Source organism: Rhizophagus irregularis, chromosome 26 (assembly GCF_026210795.1).
Source record: "Rhizophagus irregularis chromosome 26, complete sequence".
In the NCBI taxonomy this organism is placed as follows: domain Eukaryota; kingdom Fungi; phylum Glomeromycota; class Glomeromycetes; order Glomerales; family Glomeraceae; genus Rhizophagus; species Rhizophagus irregularis.
In genome coordinates this window covers 90964-114480 of record NC_089454.1, presented here as the reverse complement: position 1 = coordinate 114480, position 23517 = coordinate 90964, and the positions used below count along the sequence as shown (strand labels likewise).

The window sequence follows — 23517 nt, the reverse complement described above, 5'->3', positions numbered from 1 at the left end:
TAAAATACATGACCTATAAACCAATTTTATATATGAATTTAGTTATAATTAATTAAAAAAAAAAAAACATTGGAAAAATTAAAAAAAATAATTACTCTTTGTAATTCAGGTTTGACTACTCCAAAAATTGATGCGGTTCCTTGATCTCCTTCACTGCCAGATTCTGTATCACTCCAATGTTGGTCTCTCGCGTGGAATCGTGCTCGTCGACATACGATGTGAGCATAATATACAGGAGGAACCTATTAAACGAAATAATACTATAAAGAATGTCCTCAAAAAATAGTAAAACGCAGAGAAAAAAAAAAAATACCAAAGAAACGGCGCGTGTACAACGCGCATAGACATAACACAAATTGTATGAAAGTGCTTGGAGCCTAAAATAAAAATTTACATTTATATTAAACCCGCATTGATTAAATTAGTTTACTCTTTATAATATCAGTATTTACCCATCAGATGTGAAAGTATTTTCATCAAATAGGACATGATAATGAGTTGGTCTAGATGTTCCTTGTAATCCAGCATGGCTTTGAAGATCTAAAAAAGAATTTTAAAATATTAAGTGTATTCTGTGAAAAATTTTAAATCAATAACAATACGTACAAAAATCAAATTCATAAGGATGAGTGATTCCGGATTCGATTACAGTCCCAGGAAGGCAATTTCCAGTTCTATCAGAGTCGCGTTTGTCCAAGGGGAAGAAGCGAGTATGATGTCGCTTCTGAACAACCACAAAAGTGATGGATGGCTTGTATGATTCCTCAAGAGACATACATGCAGCTATTTCAAGAAAAAAAATTAATAAGTGAAAAAATTAAATTTAATATTATAATTATATACCTCTAACTGCTTTAATTTCTCCATTGAGCACTTGATCAAATTGTCCTTCAGAAACGCCATCGCGATAAAAGAGAATTCTCTCTGGCTTTCTTCCGCAAGTTTGGTAGAATGTTTTTAAAAGTTCCTTGGTCATATTAGCCAAGTCCGCAATAATTTCTGTACGACCCGTTTGAACTCTAATAGATGCCGAATATCTTGATGCCTTAGCATCCATGGAAGCGCAAAGAGCTGCAATTGAAGGTCGAGAAGGTTCACCTATTTATTTTCGATTAAAAAAAACGCGTCACAATAAATAAATAAATTGAGAAAAAAATATTCTCTAAGCGTAAAAAAAATTATTGTTACTCACCAGGAGATGGATGCGAAATATCAGCGCCCATAAGAATAGTAGGTTTATCGGAGATGAAAGGAATTTGACTAGGACTTATGAATGAATTCATTCCACCGAGTTTTACGTTGATTTTAAGACACAAATTTGCACAATACTGTTTTTTTGCCTGCATCATGTGTCGGCTTTGTACGCATTGACTTGCAACACCAATAACAGTATCAGTGACGCGTTTAATTTCAGCATAAAGAGGAACACCGGTGTTTGGAAGAACACAAACAATTAATTGTGGTTGAGCTTTAGCGGCGTTTCCTGCATGAAGCCATGCAGTCTTTAGGGTGCCCTCAATATCACCTTGAGAATTTGTATGCATAATAGGAGGTGTTCTATTCGGAATACTCTAAAAGGTAAAAAAAAAAAGTCGATTAGCTATAGTATATCGTAAACGAATTTAATAAACTTATTATTTAATACCATTCCATTATCTTGACAAGTGATTACTAGCTCACGTATGAATGCTTGAATAGATTGTGTTGGAAGATCGCGTTCTGATCCAAATGCAACAATTGCCCACGAACCAAGGACAGCGCCTTGTGCCACTTTCTTATCTCTTAAATTCCAGGATCCTTCACGTGGTTGAAAACTATGTTCACGCGAAGACGGATGATATTGTAAAGTTGGTACGGGGAGGACACGTGCTTGAATCTATTAGAATAAGAAAATATTTATATTGATTGAATTATAATAACTGAAGTTATCATACAAAAGTAATCAAATAGTTCACTTACTACAATCATTTCGCTTGCGACTTCTAAACCAAATTGTTTAAGATACTCATTCTTACGATAATTCAGAATATCAACGCCTTGTTTAATCTTATTTGCACGTAAATGAGGTGACTGACAAGTGAATTTGATCATATCAGCGGTCTGTTTTTCATTTAATTTGCGGATGTGACGTTGACCCTAAATTTATATATTGTTAATAACATGATTTACGTAATGTGAAAAGAAAAATTTTAATAGTTACTTCAACGACTTCGCAAACTTCAAGTGGAAGATAAATATTCTTTTGAACTGTTACACAAGGAAGATGTGAGTAGGATAAACGTCGACCGTATTGTCTTGCAAAATAATCTGCAACATCTGTAGTAACACCATTGCCAGCATCAAACATTGTTTGAGATGCAGGTGTTGGAGTAAGCTTAATGATTTTGAAATTACGTTTGGAAGTTGCTTCTCCACGGTGTGTGACACGAATTTTAAGATTCTTTAATGTTTTTTCAACTTTGATACGATCTTTATCACTAAATCCTCGACGAAGGTCATCAGGGTTTCTACGGCCTAAAATTTTAGTTACCATTTGTATAAGAGGTCCCGATTCATAAAACGCAGTTGCACTCAGATCAACATTGATTAGCATTTTTTCTAATTAGGAAATAAATTTACGAATGAATTAAAATGGTATACTTAAAAATTTTATCTAAGAAATTAGGGTACTTCATATACTACAAACCTTGAGCAGGACGTGCCGATTGATAATATCCCTGCCAGACTTCAGCACCTCCAAAAAGAGGTTCGGCTCCAGCATTAGTAAAAAAAGAACGCCCAACCGTAACATGTCGCATTGAAGGGAGATGACGAATTAACACATCAAGTGCCATAGTCGCTAAATTTTTATATTTATTACATATAATTTCCGTAAAAATATCTAATAAAATCAAATATTATTTAATTTACCTGTTAAACAATTTGATGTCATAGGATGTTTTCCTTGAAGAAACCGATGAAGTTCATCCATGTAAATTTCTCCAGCTTTCTTGATTTTGATCTTAAAAGTCCTTGGAGTACGTTTACTAGGAATTGTTTCATCTTCAGGAAGAGTAACCTAAATTTATAATTATACATATATTCAATGACGACAATAGTAAAAATAATTTCGTTAGTTTTAACTCACGTTAAATGTAGCCGTATCTCCAAATGGGAAGCTTCGTGGAGCGAAAATATTCTTTCTCCCTAATGAAGAAAAATAATAATAATAATAATAATAAAAATTAAAAGTTTTTATCGTTATTATACTTAAATATCCTAAAATGAAAACGAACCATCAAAGACGGGTCTAATTCCATTCAACGGTCCTTCACGACTAATCCTTTCAAATTCTCCAAATATCTTTCTATTGAGCGCGGGAGGTACATCGGGAGTAATTGTGACGTCATAATGAATAATATTTTGTGTTGGCAAAGCGAGAACTTCAAAGAAATTGGAACGAACACGAATTTGTCTTCCCAAATTTCCTAATGTTGGCCTTCTACAGAAAGTACCAATAAGAAACTGCGTGTCAGACATGTTTTAAAATTGATATTTTTATGAGTAAAGAGGGAAATACGATAAAATTTTATAATGGGCAGGAAAAACCGATGTGGAATATTGAAGTACAGGAGAAAGGAAAGATGTAGAAAAGGCTGTTCTTTTATATACATTTCAAAATGGAAATTCTTTACGCGAAACCACCGAGGATAAATTGGTAAATATTGTGTAATTAATTCCGTTAGGTTTGTAACATGATTATTTGATATAAAACATAGGTATAAATGGGTTTGCATAGGAAATATTTCTGTGGAAATACTATTTTTCGAAAATTTTTCCTGCAATGTCTCAAAATAGCAAATTTATGAGTCGTATAAGAAATATTTACAAAAAAACATAATAAATTTACATTTATAATGATTATGTTACTTTATTTCTTGACTTAATTTTATGATTAATTTATTTTTATAATTTCTCATGTTTGAAGCTTTCACTGAGATTCATTTATGTATAACAAAAGGGATTATTTATTTGTTGTTCGATTGTTGAGCGAGACTAGATTTCAATAAACTTTGTATAATTTTAAGTCTCATGCTCGAAAGTAGAGATGCTGTTTTTAATATATACGGATCGTAATAATTCTTTCTCTACATATTTATATTATTAGGCTTGAAGAATATTACGTTCTAATTTTCGACCAATGGTATTACAACTTCATATTCATACTGCGTTTGAACAACAATTTAGTATTCGATTTCCCATAAAATTCTATCTTGGTAACATAATAAATAGGTTTAGGGATACAAATTTTTTTTTTTTTAGTACAGTATTATCTAAGTTCGTGGTACAATGCTCGAACTGTTCAATTGAAATTATTGAAATTGGATTTGGTTTTATAAACAAATTATTTTATTTCTAATTTCTAATTTTATTAAAATCAAAAAAATAAATAAATAAAAATATAAAATATAAAAAAATATATGATTTGGTTTTATCATTTGCTATTTTGTCGTTTTTGTCGTTTACTTAAAGTTTATTAAAATGTTATTGATAACGTTAATAGAAATGATCGTGGGTGAACTACAGTACATAATCCATCTTGTGACACAAACAAATTTTTTTAATTCACTGAACCGGAATTTTTTGATGTTTTGTACCGGCTATCTTTTCTATTTTCTTACTTGAAAAGTCTTATTTATTTGTCATTGAAAGTTACGATTTAGTTTTTTTTAAAAAAAACATTTTCTTTTAATATAAGATAAATAACTTATATAAACCAGTTAAAAAGAAAACGATTCCATTTCTATGTCACATAGTGTAAGAAATTCAATAGGAAGGGGAAGTGGTCCTGGCGAAGGGTCTCGAGGCACTTTTCAGAATGGAAACCGCGGAGGTAGTCCTTTCGCTGGTAGAGGTCGTGGTATGGGGCGTGGTTTGGGGCGTGGTCGTGAAGAAATGTCTAATGAAGAATTAGAGCAAGTTAAAACTAAACAATATAATGTTCTATTGGAAAATTTACAATCCTCCGCACTTTCATATGATGGAAGTGACAAGCTTGTTTTTGTTTCTGGTGATAGATTGGAAGGTGCATGGCGTGGCTTGATCCGAAAAGAATTTCGAGACCAACAGCAAATGAGATGGTTTATAACATCATGTTTGTTGGATGCTGATAAACAAACTGGTGTTGCAGTGGAAACTCTCGTAGAGCAATTAGGAAATCCTGAACTTGGAATTTCCCGTATCCGAGAAATTTGTCAGGTATTATTTTTGTTTAATTAAATTTTAAAAGTATTTAAAAGGAATTCATCAAATTAACCTGTCTTCTTTATTAGTACAACATGTCTGTTGATGCTGGATTCAAAAAAAATTTTGCTTCATTTCAGTGTGTCATTCTTCCCTTTCTTGCACTATTAATCCGTCATGGGGTATTTAATACTAATATTATATCATAAATATGTATTTATGTAATATTAATATTTCTTCTTTATATCTAATGAAGGTACGCGGTTCAACCTTGGAAAAACAACTTAATACCATATATTCAGTTGTTTATTCTTATATCGACTCATTCTTCCATGATAAGATCATGAGATGTTTGGATGAATTAGTTAGAAGGAATTCACTTCTGGATAGAAACGTGGATAAAGACAAATTATTAAAAAATGATCCTGATATTTTTATTCCTTCAACATTCGGTCAACCATTCTTAATTCTTGCGCGTTTTTTAAATGAATTGCTTTGTCGAATTAAAGAAGCTTCCGTTAATGATACTGTCCACAAAATTGTACAACGTCTTCAAGATGCGTCTAATGTATGGAAAGATTCTTTACTCGCAGAACGTCAATCGATATCCGGATCTGAAGATGCATTGGTCTCACATCCAGAAAAAAGACGGTATTATTTTGATATCTTAGATGTCGAAATGAGAAGATTAAATTATGTCTTGTCAGACGGACGTAGATCTCTTAATGCTGCAAAAAGAGAGGCTAATAAAGCTGAAATTTCTGAAACTGTTCTTGAAAGTCGTAAAATGGCGAAAATGAATGAATTTGAAAGATTGTACGATCCGCCAGGTTAGTTTCACCGAAGTTATTAATATCTTTTTTTTTTTTCTAAGGTTATTTTAATTTAATTAAATTACTGATTTTATTAATTTATTGTATAAAAAAGGTGAATTATCAAAATATGGTCCAAGACATGATAATGATTTTCTGGAAATAAGCAAAATAGCTGTAATTCCTACAAAGGATGAAATTTTGGCATCACGTGAACCTTCTTTGCCTTCATTTATGTTGGATCATCCAGATTTTTTACCTGATGGAATTTCGCGCCTTCTTGACATGCAATTCAGATTATTGAGAGAAGATATGCTTAATCCAATCAGATTAGGTATTTCACGCTTCCTGATAGATTTAGATAAAGATAAATCTAAAGTCAAAAAGTTACGTGAAGAAGGTGGTAGATTTAGATATGATAAGGGCGATATTAGTGGTGACCTAAATGTGTACGCAAATATTAGATTTGTTTCCATTAACGTACATAAATATCGTGGATTTATTTCTCGTGTCGCATTCACGTACGTAAGAAAAGAAGGATTGTTATAATATAGTTATTATTATTATTTGAGAAAAAAAAATTATTTATTTTTTTTTTAGTCCACCAAAGATAAGATCGGCTAAAGATGAGAAGTATCGTCTTCAGTATTGGGAACGATCAAGAAAATTAATGAATGGAAGTTTGATTTGTGTCCTTTGGCAAAATGAAAATGGCAATTCGCTCAATAATAATGAAACAAATCCAACACCGACTTATTCACTTTATTTTGGTGTTGTCGTTGAAAAAAACGAGAGACTTCTATCTCGGTTTGAAACTGAGGCTATGATCGATATTCATTTCATAGAATCTTCAATCTATCCTATTGTTTTAGAAGATATTTCGATGGGAAGAAACCATCCTGCTCGTGTTAAGCGATTTATGGTTGAATCGACGGGCGTATATTTTGAATCTTACAATCATATATTAAAAACGTTGCAGGGTACTAATCCTTCAGATGTTCCATTTCGACAATATTTGATATCACCGCTCGAAAGACAATATACTCAAGTAGCAACTCCCTTGTATACGAGAGCTCCTAGATTTCATTTTGATTTATCAATTTTATTAAAAAATCATGGTGATTCTTTATTATTAAATGTACAAGATGAAACATCAAAAGAAAATGCGATCAAAAAATTATCAACTCCAGATGTTAGCACTCTTGATGAAACACAGTCTAGAGCGTTGGTTGATGCTTTGTCTAGAGAAATCGCTTTGATTGAAGGTAATTATTATAAGATCAATTATAGTTAAGTTGAGTTTTCCTTATCTTAATTTAATTTTTTAATTCAAGGTCCGCCGGGAACTGGGAAAACGTTTGTTGGTGTTGAACTTATGAAAGTTTTACTTTCTGAAACAAATCGAAAAGCAACTTCAATTGGACCAATTCTTACTATTTGTTACACAAATCATGCATTAGATCAATTTCTCGAATGCCTACTTGATAATAATATTACCAAAATCGTTCGTTTAGGAGCTAGAAGTAAATCCGATAGAATAAAAGAGTTTTATTTGGATACTATTTCTCGAAGTCGTCCTAAGATTTCTCATCAAGGTTTCATGTTATATGAAGCTTTTGATAAACTCGAAGAAATTAAAAAAGAAGCAGTAAAGTTGCAAGATAAGCTTTCTAGGAGGTGGATGACATGGGATGATGTTAAAAATTATTTGTTAGTCGAACATACTGGTCATTATTTACAATTTGCTGATAATCATGGACCAGATGTTCCAGCTCTTTTATTAAATATTGACAGTGAAGAATTTGACCAAAATGAATGGACAATAGTTGGTGAAGAGAAAATGAAAAACCAACCGATATGGGATCAATGGATTAATGGGGTTGATATTCGGTAATTACATTTTAACATATTTAATACTAAATCAATCCTTGTGTTTAATATCAAATTTTTTATTTTAGACGACGTGAACAATTAATTCAAGCAATTTACCGTAATCAAAATGTAATTGAAAAAAAAGCTTCTAAAAAAAGAAAAGACAATCAAGATATTTCTATGTTACAATCTAATAATATGTATGATTTTCTTATGAATGTACCTCGGGATGGTGAGGAAGATGGTGATAATGAGGATGATGAGGATGATGAGGATGAAAATGAAGAAGATTATTCTGAAGATGATGTTAATAATGACAATTTACAAGAAATTGATAGTACAGATAATATAGAAAATGACGAAACCGAGTATTGGTTACAAAAGTTAGTGATTCCAGACGAGGTGAGTTATAGATTCGAACTTCGTTAAACGTTAAAATTATTTTTTTTTTTGATTCGTTTATATATTATATTTTTAGGATCGAGATTTAGAAATATTACTTGAAGATTTAGATGTATGGAATATGTCTAGAATTGAGCGTCAACGTCTACATGATCATTTTCGGGAAGCAACACGTAAAAATATCATTGATGAACTTTCAGATCTAGAAAAAAAGGTATTTAATAAATAAATATCCTTTCTTATTATCAAATACTCTTACATTTTAACATTTATTATCATCTATTAGCATACCGCAAAGAGAAAAGAAATTGAAGATATTAATGACGAGGGTCGTCGTGAAATTTTAGAAAATTGTCAAGTTATTGGATTAACTACGAGTGGAGCCGCAAAATATCAATCGTTAATTCGTTCTGTTGCTCCACGTGTAAGTTACTTATGACTATTAAAATGTTCTGATCCTTAAAAAAATTTACTTACCGATGTATCTATACATCTGTAGATAATTATAGTAGAGGAAGCCGGAGAAGTTTTAGAAGCACATATATTAAGTTCATTGACACCTTCTACTCAGCATTTGATCCTAATTGGAGACCATTTGCAACTTAGACCACATATTGCTACGTATACATTATCTGTGGATAGTCAACCTGGCGAATATTACAAATTAGATAGATCTTTGTTCGAACGTTTAGGTGGATTTCTTTGAATAATACAATTTATTATTAGTTTTTACTCATTTCTTTAATTCTTTTTTTAGTGAACGAAGATGTTATTATGTCACAATTAACCACTCAAAGAAGAATGAGGCCGGAAATAGCAGATTTAATTAGGAAAAAATTGTATCCAAAACTTATTGACGGTATATAGCGGAATATTTATTAATTATTTTTTTTTTTTTTTTATTGCAGATTGATATATCAAATTTTTTATAGGTGCTATTACAAAGGAATATCCTAAAGTTCGAGGGACTCCACATAATTTATTTTTCATTAATCATGAGCATCCAGAAGATGCTGCTGGATCTAACCAATTTGCACTTCAATCACACTCAAATGAGTTTGAAGTAGCATTTGTTGTTGAGCTTATTCGATACTTTGTTCGCAATGTAAGATTGAAAATTTTCGGTTCAGTAATAATAACTTCAAGATTACTATAATATTTCTTTTTTATCTTATTTCGTTAGGGTTATGATAAACCGAATGATATTGCTGTTTTAACCCCTTATCTTGGACAATTAATCAAGATACGAGATGCTTTACGTGAATCATTTGTTGTTGGTATGTCTATGTAATCGTTATTTCGTTTTGTAATATTAAATTTTAATTGTTTCAAAATTATATAGTAATCGATGAAAGAGATAGTCAAGATATTGCTGAGCTTCTTGATGAAGCAGACCCAGAACTTAATAGCGAATTCGAAAATCCTAATGTTGGAACAATATCAATTGCAGAAAAACGTTCGTTGCAGCGTCAAGGTGAGCAACATTTTCATTATTTTTTTTATTGTAAAATGATATTAATTGATTGTATATTGTTAGTTATATTGAGGACTGTGGATAACTTCCAAGGGGAGGAGGCGACAATAGTGATTGTGTCCTTAGTTCGAAATACGTCAAGTGGTAGCCATGGAGCTATCGGATTTCTAAAATCACCTAACAGAACCAATGTCCTTCTTTCTCGTGCAAAACATGGATTGTTTATGTTAGGTATGTCTACAATATTAAAGATGATATATTTCTAAATATAACCTACATAATTATATCCAATATAGGTAATGCGGGATTATTATCGGACCGTTCAGATATGTGGAAGTCTGTAATTAATTTAATGCGTGAAAGGTAGCCTTTGTGCATGTAGTTATTTTTAATCGGGTATTGAAAGAAAATTAAAAATGATATGGTTTTTATAGGAATCAAATTGGAAAATCTTTCCCAATCCGATGTGAATCACATCCAGATAGTATAAATTATATCAAAAGTCCTCGACAATTTCAAGAATTGTCACCTGATGGTGGTTGCAGTGTAAATATCCATTTAAATTATTACCAAGTATCAATTTAATTTGAGTTTAATTACTGATGAAATTTTGAACTTACTTTTACATAAATTTAGTTGCCTTGCCTTTGCCGTATGCCCTGGTATCTTTTTATAATTTTGAAATATTAGTATTGTTAATGAGCTACTACTAATTTATCCTATTTATATATTTTAGCGGACATAATTGTGGTATGTTTTTACATTATTTTTAAAATATTGTGGTATTTAATCTATATTGCCTAATTCATTGATTCTAACTTTATTGTTTAGCCTATAAATGTCATCCTGATGATCCAGAACACGTTGGAGCAGCGAAAGCTTGTATGCGCCCATGTTTAGAATTACACAAAAATTGTAATCATATTTGCCCGTTACCGGTACGATTACTATTTAAATTTTATTCTAATTATGTACTATATTCTTTTTTTTTTAAAACTTTTTTTTTATCCTCATATAGTGTGGAGTTCCATGTGGCGAATGTGAAATCGTTTTAGAAGATATATTATTACCTTGCGGTGAAACAAAATTCTTTATAGATTATGTTCAATACGTCGGATTTTATATTAAGATTCTAATTATCAATTTCAGGTCATAATTATCCCTCACCGAAATGCTATCAGACTCAAAATCCAAATCTAATCAAATGTACTGTTATGGTAACTCTTACGTTACCAGCATGTGGTCATGAGCAAAAGTAATTATCCTTAATACTAAATTTTTTAATATGAAATTAGATTAATTTGATAATTCCTTGAATTTCAATAGGGCACTTTGTGGTTCTTCAATTAAAGACATTAGTTGTGATCATGATTGTGGTATTATACTGGAAGATTGTGGACATCCATGTAAATTATGATTTTATTATAATATGTTAAAAGAATCATCCGAGGAAATTTTCAAAATTTATTTTTAAAAAATTATTTGTAGGTAAAAATAAATGCTTTCAATGTCAAAAGAAATCAATTGAAAAAAACAATGATGTACCGATACTTGATGAACAAGGTCATGTCAAGAGGACTGATCATTTAAAATGTGTACAAAAATGTGGAAGGATTCTTTATTGTGGTCATCCTTGTTCAGTTAAGGTATGTATCAAATATTATAATCAACATCAATCTTTAATTTTAGGAAATAATTGAATCTCCTGTTCTTTTATAAGTGTCATAGAGAAGGATGCCCACCTTGTAAAGAAAAATGTTCGATCGCGTGCCTTCATTCAAAATGCATGCAGAGTTGCGGCGATCCATGTGAGTAATCTCTACAAAAATTATTTTTCGTGTAATATCATTTAACTTGGAACATATTTTATTATTTATAGGTAGTGCATGTGCCGAACAATGCAATTGGTCTTGTCAACATCAAGGTTAGCTTGCATTTAAAATTATCAAAATTATCAACAATTTTATGGCAACTAATTTTTTTTTAAAAAAAAACATATAGGTGGTTGTGCGCTTTCTTGCGGTGCCCCTTGTAGTCGTCTGCCTTGCAATTTACAGTGTCAAAAGGTGATTGTCTTTTATTTTCTTTATTTTTAATATCTTATTTGTTAAACATTAAATTAATATCTTAATTTTTCTTAACTATTTACGAAATATAGTTATTAGAATGTGGTATGTATTTATAATCGCGATTTTTTCTCGTGCTTTACTAAGTGTGAATTACCATAAATAATTCTAGGTCATCGTTGTATAAGTGTTTGCGGTGAAGAGTGTATGTATAATATATTTCTTGATTTAGGTCACATAGATCATGTCCTAAATCTTTGTTATGTATTTATTCGTATAGGCCCCCAAGAATATTGTGTAGAATGTGCGAAGGATGAAATAAAATCACAAGTCGTCGATATTATTATGCGAGAAACTTTCGCGGATGTGGATTGGAATGCACATAGATTAATTGTATTAGAATGTGGTCATTGCTTTACCATGGAATCAATGGATTCACATATGGAGCTTGAAAAATATTATGTTGGAAAGGCCGACTTTAAGACAAGTGAAACAACATGGATCGGATTAAAGGCTCCGCCAGAGGAAATTTCAAAGGCTAAATGTTGTCCAAACTGCAGATATCCTATTAACAATGTTAACCGTTATGGACGGGTTAGTAAGAAAATTGCACTAGATGCAGCAAAAATGAAATTTTTACAAAAGTTTACAAAAACATTAAAAGGTGTTCAAGATACATTAGAAAAAATAGTTCTTTATTTGGAAACCACGAGAACCCAATTCGTTGATAAAATTGTAAAAAGTGCATCTGTGTCAGATAAGAGTGGAAAACCGAAAAGAAAACATCAAACATCAAATACAAAAGTTCCCGAACTTACACCCGTACAGCAATTTGCAGAGATTGAATATCAGGGTATTTCCCAAGCCCATGAGAAACTTTGGGCGAAGCATGTTGTTCGCTTAATTACTTGTTATCAAGATATATTCATGATTATGACTGGCACTAAGGATCCTCCATACAAACATGCGTTTGATGCTGCTGTTGTAAATTTATATCGTGTAAAATCAGCCATGGAAAACGATATTGACGATATTTTGAACCTTGTTGAAAGAATGGATACGCTTAATTTATCTGGGTCGAGTTATATGCGTAAATTAGCTTTACAGAGGGATTGTCTCCAACAAGTCGGTATTCCTTTACCTGTTATAAGTCATGGAATGTACATAAAAGCATTTTTAGAGATCATAAATGTCCAAAAGACAATGTTTATGGAAGCCAAACATGTTGTTGAGGCATTGGATTCGGCATTACTTGAAAAAATTAAGTTATTATACTTACGAAACAATGTTGACATAGCTACACAGCAATCTATCAATTCTCGTAATTCTTGGATCAGATTCACAAGATTTATTTTAGAAAAAACAATCGAACATCTCAAAATTATTTGTGAAATTGCAAAAGAAACTAAATATTATCGAGATCATTCTTTTGCATCATTGGAATTAAGCGAAGTACAATGTACATATGGAAGGTTCATTTTAAGTTATGAAATTGTGAATGATAGGGAATCTGCATCAGAACAGGCAACAAAGATGAAGAAATTAGTTTTGACTCTTTGTAAAGATATTCAACAAAGATTTATAGGTTTACAAAATTCAATTAGACTAGTTGATGGAGATCATATCAAACAACAATTTATTAATCGAATGGAACAAGTATTAAATGATGTTAAAGAATTGGAAAACTGTAAAGACAAGACCATTTTGAGAAGTGAGAAGTTAGAAATATTTAGAGCTATGAATGTGGAACTTCAAGGTTCAGGTAACTAAAAAGAAAAAAAACACCCTCATTTCGTTTATAACTTTTTTATAAATTCTTCTGTATCATAATTTAGGTCATTGGTATCAGTGTCCAAATGGTCACACAGTAAGTAAACAAATAAATAAAGTATTTCAAACAAATTTTATTTTATTAATCCTAATAATTATTATATTTTAGTATACTATTGCAAATTGTGGGCTAGCGAATCAAGCGAGTTCTTGTCCGGAATGTGGAGCTAATGTTGGAGGAATCAATTATAATTTATCTGCCGGAAATTCCGCAAATAGTGAATATGAAAGTTTATATCAATATAACATATAATCAACATTTTAAATATTTTATTAGTTTTTGGGAAGTTTTTTTTTTTTCATTTATGAAAAAATTTTGTTACTATTTTACATAAAGGAAAAATTGATTTTATCTAATATTTAAAATTGTATCAAATTTACGTAAATTTCGTGATATTTATGATATTTATGATATTTATATTTGTGAAAAAAATCTTGGAAAAATTTCGGAAAAATTCCGGTTAAATATAAAAATTCCGGAAATTTATTTTTTCAACCGGTAAGGAGTTTAATTATAATCGTGCATATACAATTTGGAGTAACCAGAAAGACGTACTGGCTTTAAATAATCATATTGTAATAAACTACAAATAATAAATAATAAAATAAAGATAAAAAACTTTTTTGCGATATAAATTTATTAAATAAAATTTCCGGTATTTACAAAATATTCCGGAAGTCTGCTACGCCACGACCGGAACAATTCCGGGATTATAAGATTTTACCGGTTTTATCAGAAATTTACCGGAAAACCCGGTTAAATTATAATGGATTTTCCACGCTGTTTGTGGGACTATACCACCGCTGGGGTAGTTGACTATACCCGAACTTAAGTTACACAAATAATCACCCAAATTTACGCCTTTTAAGCTATAAAAGGAGTAAAGTATTATTTGATGCTTATTAATAATAATGTTAAAGATGAAATTTGGTGTCACAATTTCTAATATATAAAGCAGTAATAAAAAACTCAATAAAAAATAATGGCAGATAGATCATCTTTAGAAGAAGGGTTTCAACCTACCAATGAAACTCAAGGCTTATTACATCATCGAACTGGACCATGGAAAGTGCATTGTGTAAAAATTGCAATTATTTTAATCATTTTTGCTGGAATTATATTTGTGTTCGTTGGCATTGCTAGTATTTTTGAGTCAAATGGTAAATTATGACATTTTTGTAATAAATAAATAATGAAATGATTTATAAACATCTAACATCACGTGATCTAACAGATCCCACAAATCCCCATCTTGTAATTGTACGTAATGGAGCGGTATCAGCAGAGCAGGAGGATTGTTCTAAAATTGGTGTACAAAGTAAGTTGAATTTATTTAAAAAAAAGCATAATGTTTTCAATTAAATCATTTAATCAATCGAATTCATGATAGTGCTCAAAGAAGGCGGTTCAGCAGTTGATGCTGCTATAGCGGCTGAAATATGTGTTGGTACAATAAACGCATTTTCAGCTGGTATTGGAGGGTAGGAGTTAATATTGACACCAACTTGAGTATCTTCTTTGCATGATCAAATTTGGTAATCAAATATTATGTTCTTGTAGAGGAGGATTTATGATAATTCGTGATTCTAATGGGACAGCCGAAGTTATTGATTTTCGAGAAACTGCTCCCGCTGCTGCAAATAAAACTATGTTTAAAGATAAACCAATACTTGCTAAATATGGTGGACTTTCTGTTGGTATTCCGTAAGTATATTTGTAATTAAATTTATTTTTACATTATGATTATTAATCAAAATTTAGTGGAGAGGTTCGTGGAATAGAAATCGCGCATCAAAAGTGAGGTTCTTTACTTATGTTGTTTACTTCTGGTTTATTTTTATTTTCTTGTTTTAATAAGAAATTTGATATTATAGATATGGAAAATTACCTTGGAAACGTCTTTTTGAACCATCAATCAAATTAAGTCGTGATGGGTTTAAAGTACCAGCAGAGTTAGCTATAAAAATGAAAGTAAGAAAAAAAAAAAATTAGATGTTACAATGTATATATTTAATACATTCAATGTTTAATGGGTTATATTTAATTATTTCTTAGTGGTACGAAAAAGCTCTTTTAGAAACTCCAAATTTAGCCTCTATTTATGCACCGAATGGAAAATTGTTGGGTGAAGGAGATCTTTTGAAACGCACAAACTTTTCTAAAACTTTGGAATTAATAGCTGAAAATGGGTCTGAAGTTTTTTATAGAGTAATTATGATTCATGGATTTACTTAAAATGATTCTTAAGGAATTTCATTTCTTATATTAATGTTTCCTGTTTTAGGGATCAATCGCTAAATCCATCATAAAAACTATTCAAGCTACTGGTGGGATTATGACCCTTGAAGATTTATCAAATTTTGAACCGGTTGTATCAAAACCTATTTATGGATATTATCATGGACGAAAGGTGGTAATAGTTAATTTAAAGACTTGTTTCCGTAAATCTTTTCTCATTTAATTATAATTTTAATATAGATTATGACCTTAAATGTTCCTTCTGGTGGACCTGTTTTGTTGAGTATGTTAAATATATTGGAAGGATTTCAATTGACTAGGGGAGAGCTCAATGGATTAAATTTACACAGGTAGTTATTATTTTATTTTATTTAATTGTATTTTTTTTAAAAAAATACACTCTATTTTACTTGGTATAATATTTGACATTTCTTTCAACTAAAAATTTTAGAATAATTGAGACTCTTAAGTGTAGGAATTTTTTTTTTCGAATTTCGTATTTGCGATGAATTTTTTTCGATTTCCTATTGACACTTCATTTTATATAGTTGGGTTTGCTTTGCGTACTGAAATGGGAGATCCACCCTTTGTAAGTATCATAAATAAAGTTTCAAATGATATTATTGTTATAGCTTATTTGTTATAATTTATAAAAATTTTAGACTAATAATACAGAACGTATTGAAGAAATAATGACTAAGGATTATGCGGCTAAAATACGAAAGAATATATCAGATGTAAGTTTATAGTATTATTTTTTTAATTTAAATAATTATTAATAAACTTAATTCTTTACTTTAAAGTCAATTACATTCGAACCATCATATTATAACCCATTGTATGATGTGTCTGAAGATCACGGAACTACTCATATTTCAACTGTTGATAAAAATAATCAAGCGGTAGCTTTGTCTTCAACGGTAGCTTATTCTCATGAAATACTTTTTCTCTTCTTTATCAAAAATTACATTATAAATCTACATTTAATACTAATATTTTAATTTCTTTAATCTAAAGGTTAATTTGATTTGGGGATCACAAGTTATGGATTTAGAAACTGGTATTTTACTTAATGATGAAATGGATGATTTTTCCATACCTGGTGTTCCAAACTACTTTGGTTTATACCCTTCTCCGTATAATTTCATTAGTAAGTTACTTGTAATTAATCTTTTTGTTATGTTTTGATTATGATTAATTGATTAATTACGGTTAATTTAGTTCCTAGGAAAAAGCCTTTATCTTCTTGCGCACCAGCAATAGTTGAAAATAATGGGGAGTTTGAGATGGCTATAGGTGGTAGTGGTGGTTCTAGAATTCTTTCTTCAGTTCTTCAGGTACATAATAAGACTTTGAATAATAATAATAAAATTTTCAAATATCTACATTATATATAATTAAATTGTTTTTATATTTTTAGGTATTGTTAAACGTATACGATTTTGAACAAGATCTTTTAACTTCAATACATACACCGAGAGTACATCATCAATTGATTCCAAATGAGGTAAGTAAATTAGTTAGATTATTGGTATTTGATCTTTTACATTAATATATTATTCCACATTTAGATCACAGCCGAAACAGGATATTCAAAAGAATTACTTGATGAACTTAAGGGAAAAAATCATAGTGTATGTATATCATCATTTATTCTTTAAAGTTTTTTTAATCCTCATTACTGAACACCGTTATTTTAAAATTATATAATTCTTTTTAGATAAAAATTATTGAATATAAATTAGGAGTGTCGGAGATTCAAGCTGTAATGAGATTACCAAATGGACTGATTAATGGTAAGTATGAAATCTTTTACTTTTATTTTGAATGAAATATTATTAACTGATGAATTTTTTTTAGCTGCAAGTGATTATAGAAAACATGGAATTGCAGCAGGATATTAGTTAAATTTATTTATTAAAAATTATTTATTTGTTATTATTTATTTTTATACAATATCTTTTTTAATTAATTAACTACCCTGTATTTAAATGAATTTGTATATGGTAAATACATGATCTAAATTTAATATATTGATGGCTTAGTAATTTGATTAAATAAATATTTCAAATTAAAAATGACGACTACTGCTATATCACAATAATCAATTAATCGATTGTAGCTTAAAATTAATTAACTTACTATCGGGAACATTTCTTGTTGGAGGCGGACAGAGACATCTTTCGGCCGAAATTGACAAGTGTAACTGATGTTAATATGAACATGGACATAAAAGACCGGACGTGGACCAGACGGTCAATATCCTTGTGCACTTCTCATGATAACACTGCTGTCAGTCTCACGATTTTTAATCATATACTTAATCACCACTTGACGTAATTTTTTAAATGAATAATCATATTGAGCGCGTTCACAAACTCAATTGGATTGGATTGGAGTTGGATTGAGATTAATGATTTCGTGTAACGAGATTTTTTTTGAAAGCTCATTATACGTTAAATGGGATATCCGATTTGATCGACTCTATTATGGAATGGTTCTATAATTGGTACAAACAAATTTTAATTATAGAAATTTGTCTAACTAGGTATATATTTTGTTAATATATTACCGTAATTTTAAGGTTTGAAATAAAAACTAAAATATTTTAATATCATATATATTAATCGTCCAGTTGAACGCTTCCAAATTTAGTCGTTATAAATGGTTCTTATCTTCTTATCTTCGCATCTTTGCGGGCTAAACTCAATAATTATATTTTTTTCCTTTGTTATTTTAGAAGATGATTCAAATCTCTCTTTTCATGTAAATATTTTTTAATTGAAGAGATACTTCTTGCCCTTTTTGATCACATTTATGAATAAAAACCCACTCGGATAATGGATACATAGACCGCCAATCATTTAAATCAGTATCAATTTGATATTATTTTCCAAATCATCAGGAGAAATTTCGAAACTCAGGGATTTCAATAATATAGCTGTAATGAATGGTTACGTTATATTAATAACAAATCAAATCAAACAAAATAAAAAATTCTCAAAATCTTCTCAAAATAAACCACTATTATAAAGAAGAAATAAGAAAAAGGAATTTCCCGAAACATCATATATTAAGCCACGTGACCATGTTGACTGTCAATTTTAATGCGGCATATAATACTGGACATTGGAATTTTAAAAAGAAATATTTTGTTTGAAAATACACAACAGATGTTTTTTTGCAGTTATATCTGCAAATCATTCATGTTAACCATATTTAGTCCCAATTGATTGAACAATCGGCGTAGATCTCCAATTTGGTAATATTTGAATGAAGATAACCAACATTTAAAAAGCCGACTATTACAAATAAAGGATATTATTTTCCGAATATAAACAATATTGAGAAATAAATATAATTTTATTCATTGTAATTCTTCTTGTACTTGTATGGCCATAATTCAATGAAAACTGTATTAATGGACAAATTCAAAGCTGGTTTGTAAATTATATATTATCTGTTATATTATATTATATTATGTGTGCTAATATCATAAAAACATTAATTTATCATGAAACATTTAAATAAACCTTTTGTATATATATTATATATAATAAATATAAAAATAATAGTATGTACAATATAATATGTATATTTGATATTAATATAATGTAGAGTTTCAAATTTTTTTTTATTAGTCATTTTAAATTTCAAAATATATTAATATATATATATTATTTACTTTAATTATATAATATTTTTTTTAATGCGATTCGATTGGATTGGAAAAATCAAAATTTTTATTTGACATTGTATTATACTTTATTCTTTATTCAAAGCATAATGAGAAGAATATTTATCTCTTTCAAAATGTTGCCATATATTTTTATATAATTATGTCCTTTAAAAATTTAACTATTCACTTTTTAAATGACAAATTTCAAAGACTATATTTTTAATTTGCCTTTTCACATTACTAAATTTTTATTCAAATTATATAAATAACAAAGCATAAAAAAGTAATATGTGAAGGTTGCTTGAAAATGCAAACTATTCGATCACTTGCATAGATGACCTTATCCGTATATATTCATTAACATAAAAATTATTTAATTTTAAAGTAAATTATATCGTTTTTGTCGATCTAATACTAAATTGGAAATATAACAAAGACAAAGGGATCGTCATCATCGTTCTTTCATAAAAGATTTATATATTTTTTATAAAGAGATTGGAAATTATATAATAGTGATGTTTTCTGAATTTTAAAATTTAAAAAATTGTGAATTCGAATTCTTGTTCCATCAAATAAAATTTAAAAAAATTGTGAATTCCTTAAATAAATCCATCAATTGAATCGTATCGTCGGCTTTTCGAAATGACACTACCAACCTCTTCCTTTAATAACTTTAATAACTCTAATAATGCAGAACTTTTGGCATCCGCTCTTACATCATTAACAGGTTCAAAAGTTATAACTCAAACAGAATATTTAAATCTCGCATCATCAAATGGAAATAACGCGACCTATCAAAATATAAATCTTTTATCACTTCATAATTCTCATTTAGTTTCAACCTCTCAACAAAATAATGAAAATCTTTCATGTTTATATAATTATTATATTTTACAAGAAACACAACAATTTATTTATTTTTCTAATTCCCAATTTATTTCAACTTATTCTCCTAATTGTTCTATAAATCATGTACCATTATCTATTCCAATTGTAAATAATAATAATTTTCAACAAAATTCTCAACAACAAATTCAACAACAACAAATTTTACAAGAATCACAAAATTTAATTACAATTACTATTAATATTAAAGCATTAAATGGTCAAATAATTCAAATTAATAAAGTACCAATAACAGCAAAAATTTCTTTTATAAAATTTTATATTGAAAATAAAACAAGAATTCCATCAAATAAACAACGATTAATTTATTCAGGAAATCATTTAAAAGATAATTTAACTTTATTAGATTATAATATATTAGATAATAATTCAATAATATATTTAATTGGACAAATATTTGGAGATGTAATAAGTTTTATAGATTCAGATTTTCTTGATCCAATGTATGATTGTGATTTTACGAATATAAATGATAATAATAAAAGATTTATGAGAGGATCACATGAATATCGTAGACCATGCGGATGGAAACGTATAGCAGTTAAAGTATTAAATAAATATGAAGATAATTATTGGTTAGGAAAAGCAGCCAAAAAAGGTACTTGGAGGTATGAATCAGATCCAATGGAATGGCCTGTATCTTATCACGGTACAAATAAATTTAACGCAAAATCTATCGCTGAAACTGGATTTGATGTAACAAAAGGAAAAAGATTTAAATTTGGACATGGAATTTATTCTACACCGGATATTAATATTGCAGCATTATATGCAAATACATTTATTCATAATAATGAAGAATATTGTCTAGTATTTCAAAATAGGGTTAATCCTAAAACTTTAATTAGAATTCCTACTAATATTGGTGAATATTGGATAAGTCCAAATAGTGAAGATATTAGACCATATGGTATTTGTATTAAAAAACTTTTACCACGGAATTAAATTTTTATTTTAAAAAATTTTTATTATATTTATTGTATTTAATACTTTTTAACAATAATTATCAGTTATTCGATGTATATTAGAAAATATTTTTATATAAATAAAACATATATTTTTTCATTGATGTTGATCATTCTAAAATAATAGTTTTGTACTTAATTTTATGCAAAATATTTTAAACTTTATGCGTCTTATTATTATGAAACAAACTTAATAGAATGAAATAAATGACAAAAATAAAGTAACGTTAACCAAATAAGTCAAAAAATAAATAAGAAACTATGTAAATCGACCAACAGTAATTCATTAAATTCATTTGAAACGATTAAAATGGATTTATTTGGATATTAAGATATTTAGAATATGAAAATCAGAAACCTTTTTATCCTTTAAATTATATATAATTTCATATTTGTTAATTAAATTAGTAATATAATTTAGAATTTATATTTATAATTTGATAAATAAAATTTATTATCCCGTTAATTATTTGTTTTTTGTAAAAAAGGAAAATTTATTTTTGGATTAATCTAAATAATGATGTCAATTTACATTATTCGGAATTCATATTTCATTTTATTTATTTTTTTTTTGATGAGAAGAATTTTGTAATATTACGAATGAATCTTTATTTCAAACGTTTTGTCACGTTACACAACATTATTTCATTCCAAGAGATCCAACAAATTTGTTAAGTGATAATTCGAAATAATTCTTTTGGTATTTCGGTCGAAAATATTAGTAGTAATCGCTTAATAGGGTAATAATTATTACTGTTTCATATATTAAATATATCGCAAATTATAAATATTTGGTAATATTTATTTTTTTTTTTACGGTAAAAGATGTATTGGTAAAGATGCATTGGTAATATTCTTATTTTGATCGGAATTTTTTTCCGAATGATAGGTATTCATATGGAATCAGTTATTGGTTACCTGGAATAATAAAATTAAATGAATTGATCGAATTTGATAAAATTTTTCAATTGGATATTTTTTTAAATTACATTTTATTCTTGATGTGGTAAAGAGTTAAAAAGAAACTTGTGCAAAATACTTTCAAATTGTGTTACATTTTTTTAAGTTTATTTTCTTTTTAAAAGGGCAAATTTTTTTCATGAATAAACTTTCTTTAAAAAATAATAATAATATTAACGCGTTAATATTATTTAAGATGGAACCGCCTCCTTTACATATACCTGATAACAATGAATATCCTGAATCAATCAATAATATTTATTCGAATGAATTTTCACAACCAGTAACAGATAAATCCCAAAATAACCCTTGTAATTGTAATAGTTGTCTTTCTCTTTATGTTAATAATAATAATAATACATTTACTACCAATAATTTTAATACTGTTGCTAATCCTCCACTTATACAACAATTTATCAATGATGCTAACGAAAGAAGTTCACCAATCTTTATTCCAAAGGAAGAACAACGTATTATTGGTAATGAACAACAATTACAACCTATTCCAGATATTTCAACTGATACAACTGTTAACTATACAGAACTTTTTAAGATAGAAATTTCTGGGGGAGTTGAAATTGTTGTTAGAAAAAAATCATTACAAAATTTGAATTATCATAATTCAGAAACACAACAACAACAACAACAACAACAACAACAACAACAACATCAACAACAACATCAACAACAACATCAACATCAACATCAACATCAACATCAACAGATTACTTCAAATTTAACTAATCGAGTTGGAAGAATTCAGAATAGAATGCATCCATATCAAATGCCTATTGAACATAATTCTTGCCCTCGTACTTATGCTGATTTAACTCCACAAATAAATCAACAAGGCAACATTTCTGATATTAATCAAAATTATGTTAATCAATAAATGATAATATGCTAAATTTTTTAAGTATGAATGAAATAAGATATTATTTATGGTAATAAGCATTGATTTACGTTTTTAATTATACAATTAATTTGATTATGATTATGCATTTTATCCTATTGATAATCACATGATTTATGAAATTAGGGAGATTTTCTCCAAAATATATAAATATATACATATTTTTTTAATTTAAC

At 28.7% G+C, this 23517-nt stretch overlaps 4 protein-coding genes across 4 annotated transcripts; all 4 read left to right on the top strand.

Moving 5' to 3' along the window:
• Positions 1-4785: 4785 nt before the first annotated feature.
• OCT59_017188 (uncharacterized protein) lies at positions 4786-13932 on the top strand (the record flags this gene model as incomplete). Its single annotated transcript, XM_025331192.2, has 32 exons — positions 4786-5238; positions 5313-5405; positions 5480-6053; positions 6151-6556; positions 6636-7300; positions 7370-7925; positions 7994-8309; positions 8386-8523; positions 8596-8733; positions 8809-9001; positions 9067-9168; positions 9242-9414; positions 9493-9586; positions 9652-9783; positions 9847-10014; positions 10080-10146; positions 10218-10329; positions 10420-10445; positions 10520-10533; positions 10615-10721; positions 10802-10859; positions 10933-11038; positions 11110-11189; positions 11272-11429; positions 11504-11591; positions 11663-11707; positions 11785-11849; positions 11942-11954; positions 12022-12054; positions 12130-13611; positions 13685-13716; positions 13789-13932. The coding sequence occupies 32 exons, from the start codon at positions 4786-4788 to the stop codon at positions 13930-13932; spliced, it is 6831 nt and encodes a 2276-aa protein (XP_025171850.1).
• A 730-nt stretch (positions 13933-14662) lies between these two features.
• Positions 14663-17999, top strand: OCT59_017187 (uncharacterized protein; the record flags this gene model as incomplete). The annotated part of the gene is made up of 19 exons (XM_025320229.2): positions 14663-14840; positions 14915-14998; positions 15071-15161; positions 15241-15384; positions 15442-15477; positions 15555-15651; positions 15736-15888; positions 15965-16090; positions 16159-16268; positions 16370-16389; positions 16467-16507; positions 16581-16655; positions 16722-16838; positions 16936-17068; positions 17140-17255; positions 17339-17425; positions 17490-17552; positions 17639-17714; positions 17779-17999. 19 exons carry the CDS (start codon positions 14663-14665, stop codon positions 17820-17822), a joined length of 1791 nt encoding a protein of 596 aa, XP_025171849.1. The 3' UTR covers positions 17823-17999.
• A 2240-nt stretch (positions 18000-20239) lies between these two features.
• Positions 20240-21448, top strand: OCT59_017186 (uncharacterized protein; the record flags this gene model as incomplete). Its single annotated transcript, XM_025327330.1, has 1 exon — positions 20240-21448. The coding sequence occupies one exon, from the start codon at positions 20240-20242 to the stop codon at positions 21446-21448; it is 1209 nt and encodes a 402-aa protein (XP_025171848.1).
• Positions 21449-22624: 1176 nt separating this feature from the next.
• On the top strand, positions 22625-23320 carry OCT59_017185 (uncharacterized protein; the record flags this gene model as incomplete). Its single annotated transcript, XM_025333502.2, has 1 exon — positions 22625-23320. One exon carries the CDS (start codon positions 22625-22627, stop codon positions 23318-23320), a length of 696 nt encoding a protein of 231 aa, XP_025171847.2.
• Between the last annotated feature and the right edge of the window lie 197 nt (positions 23321-23517).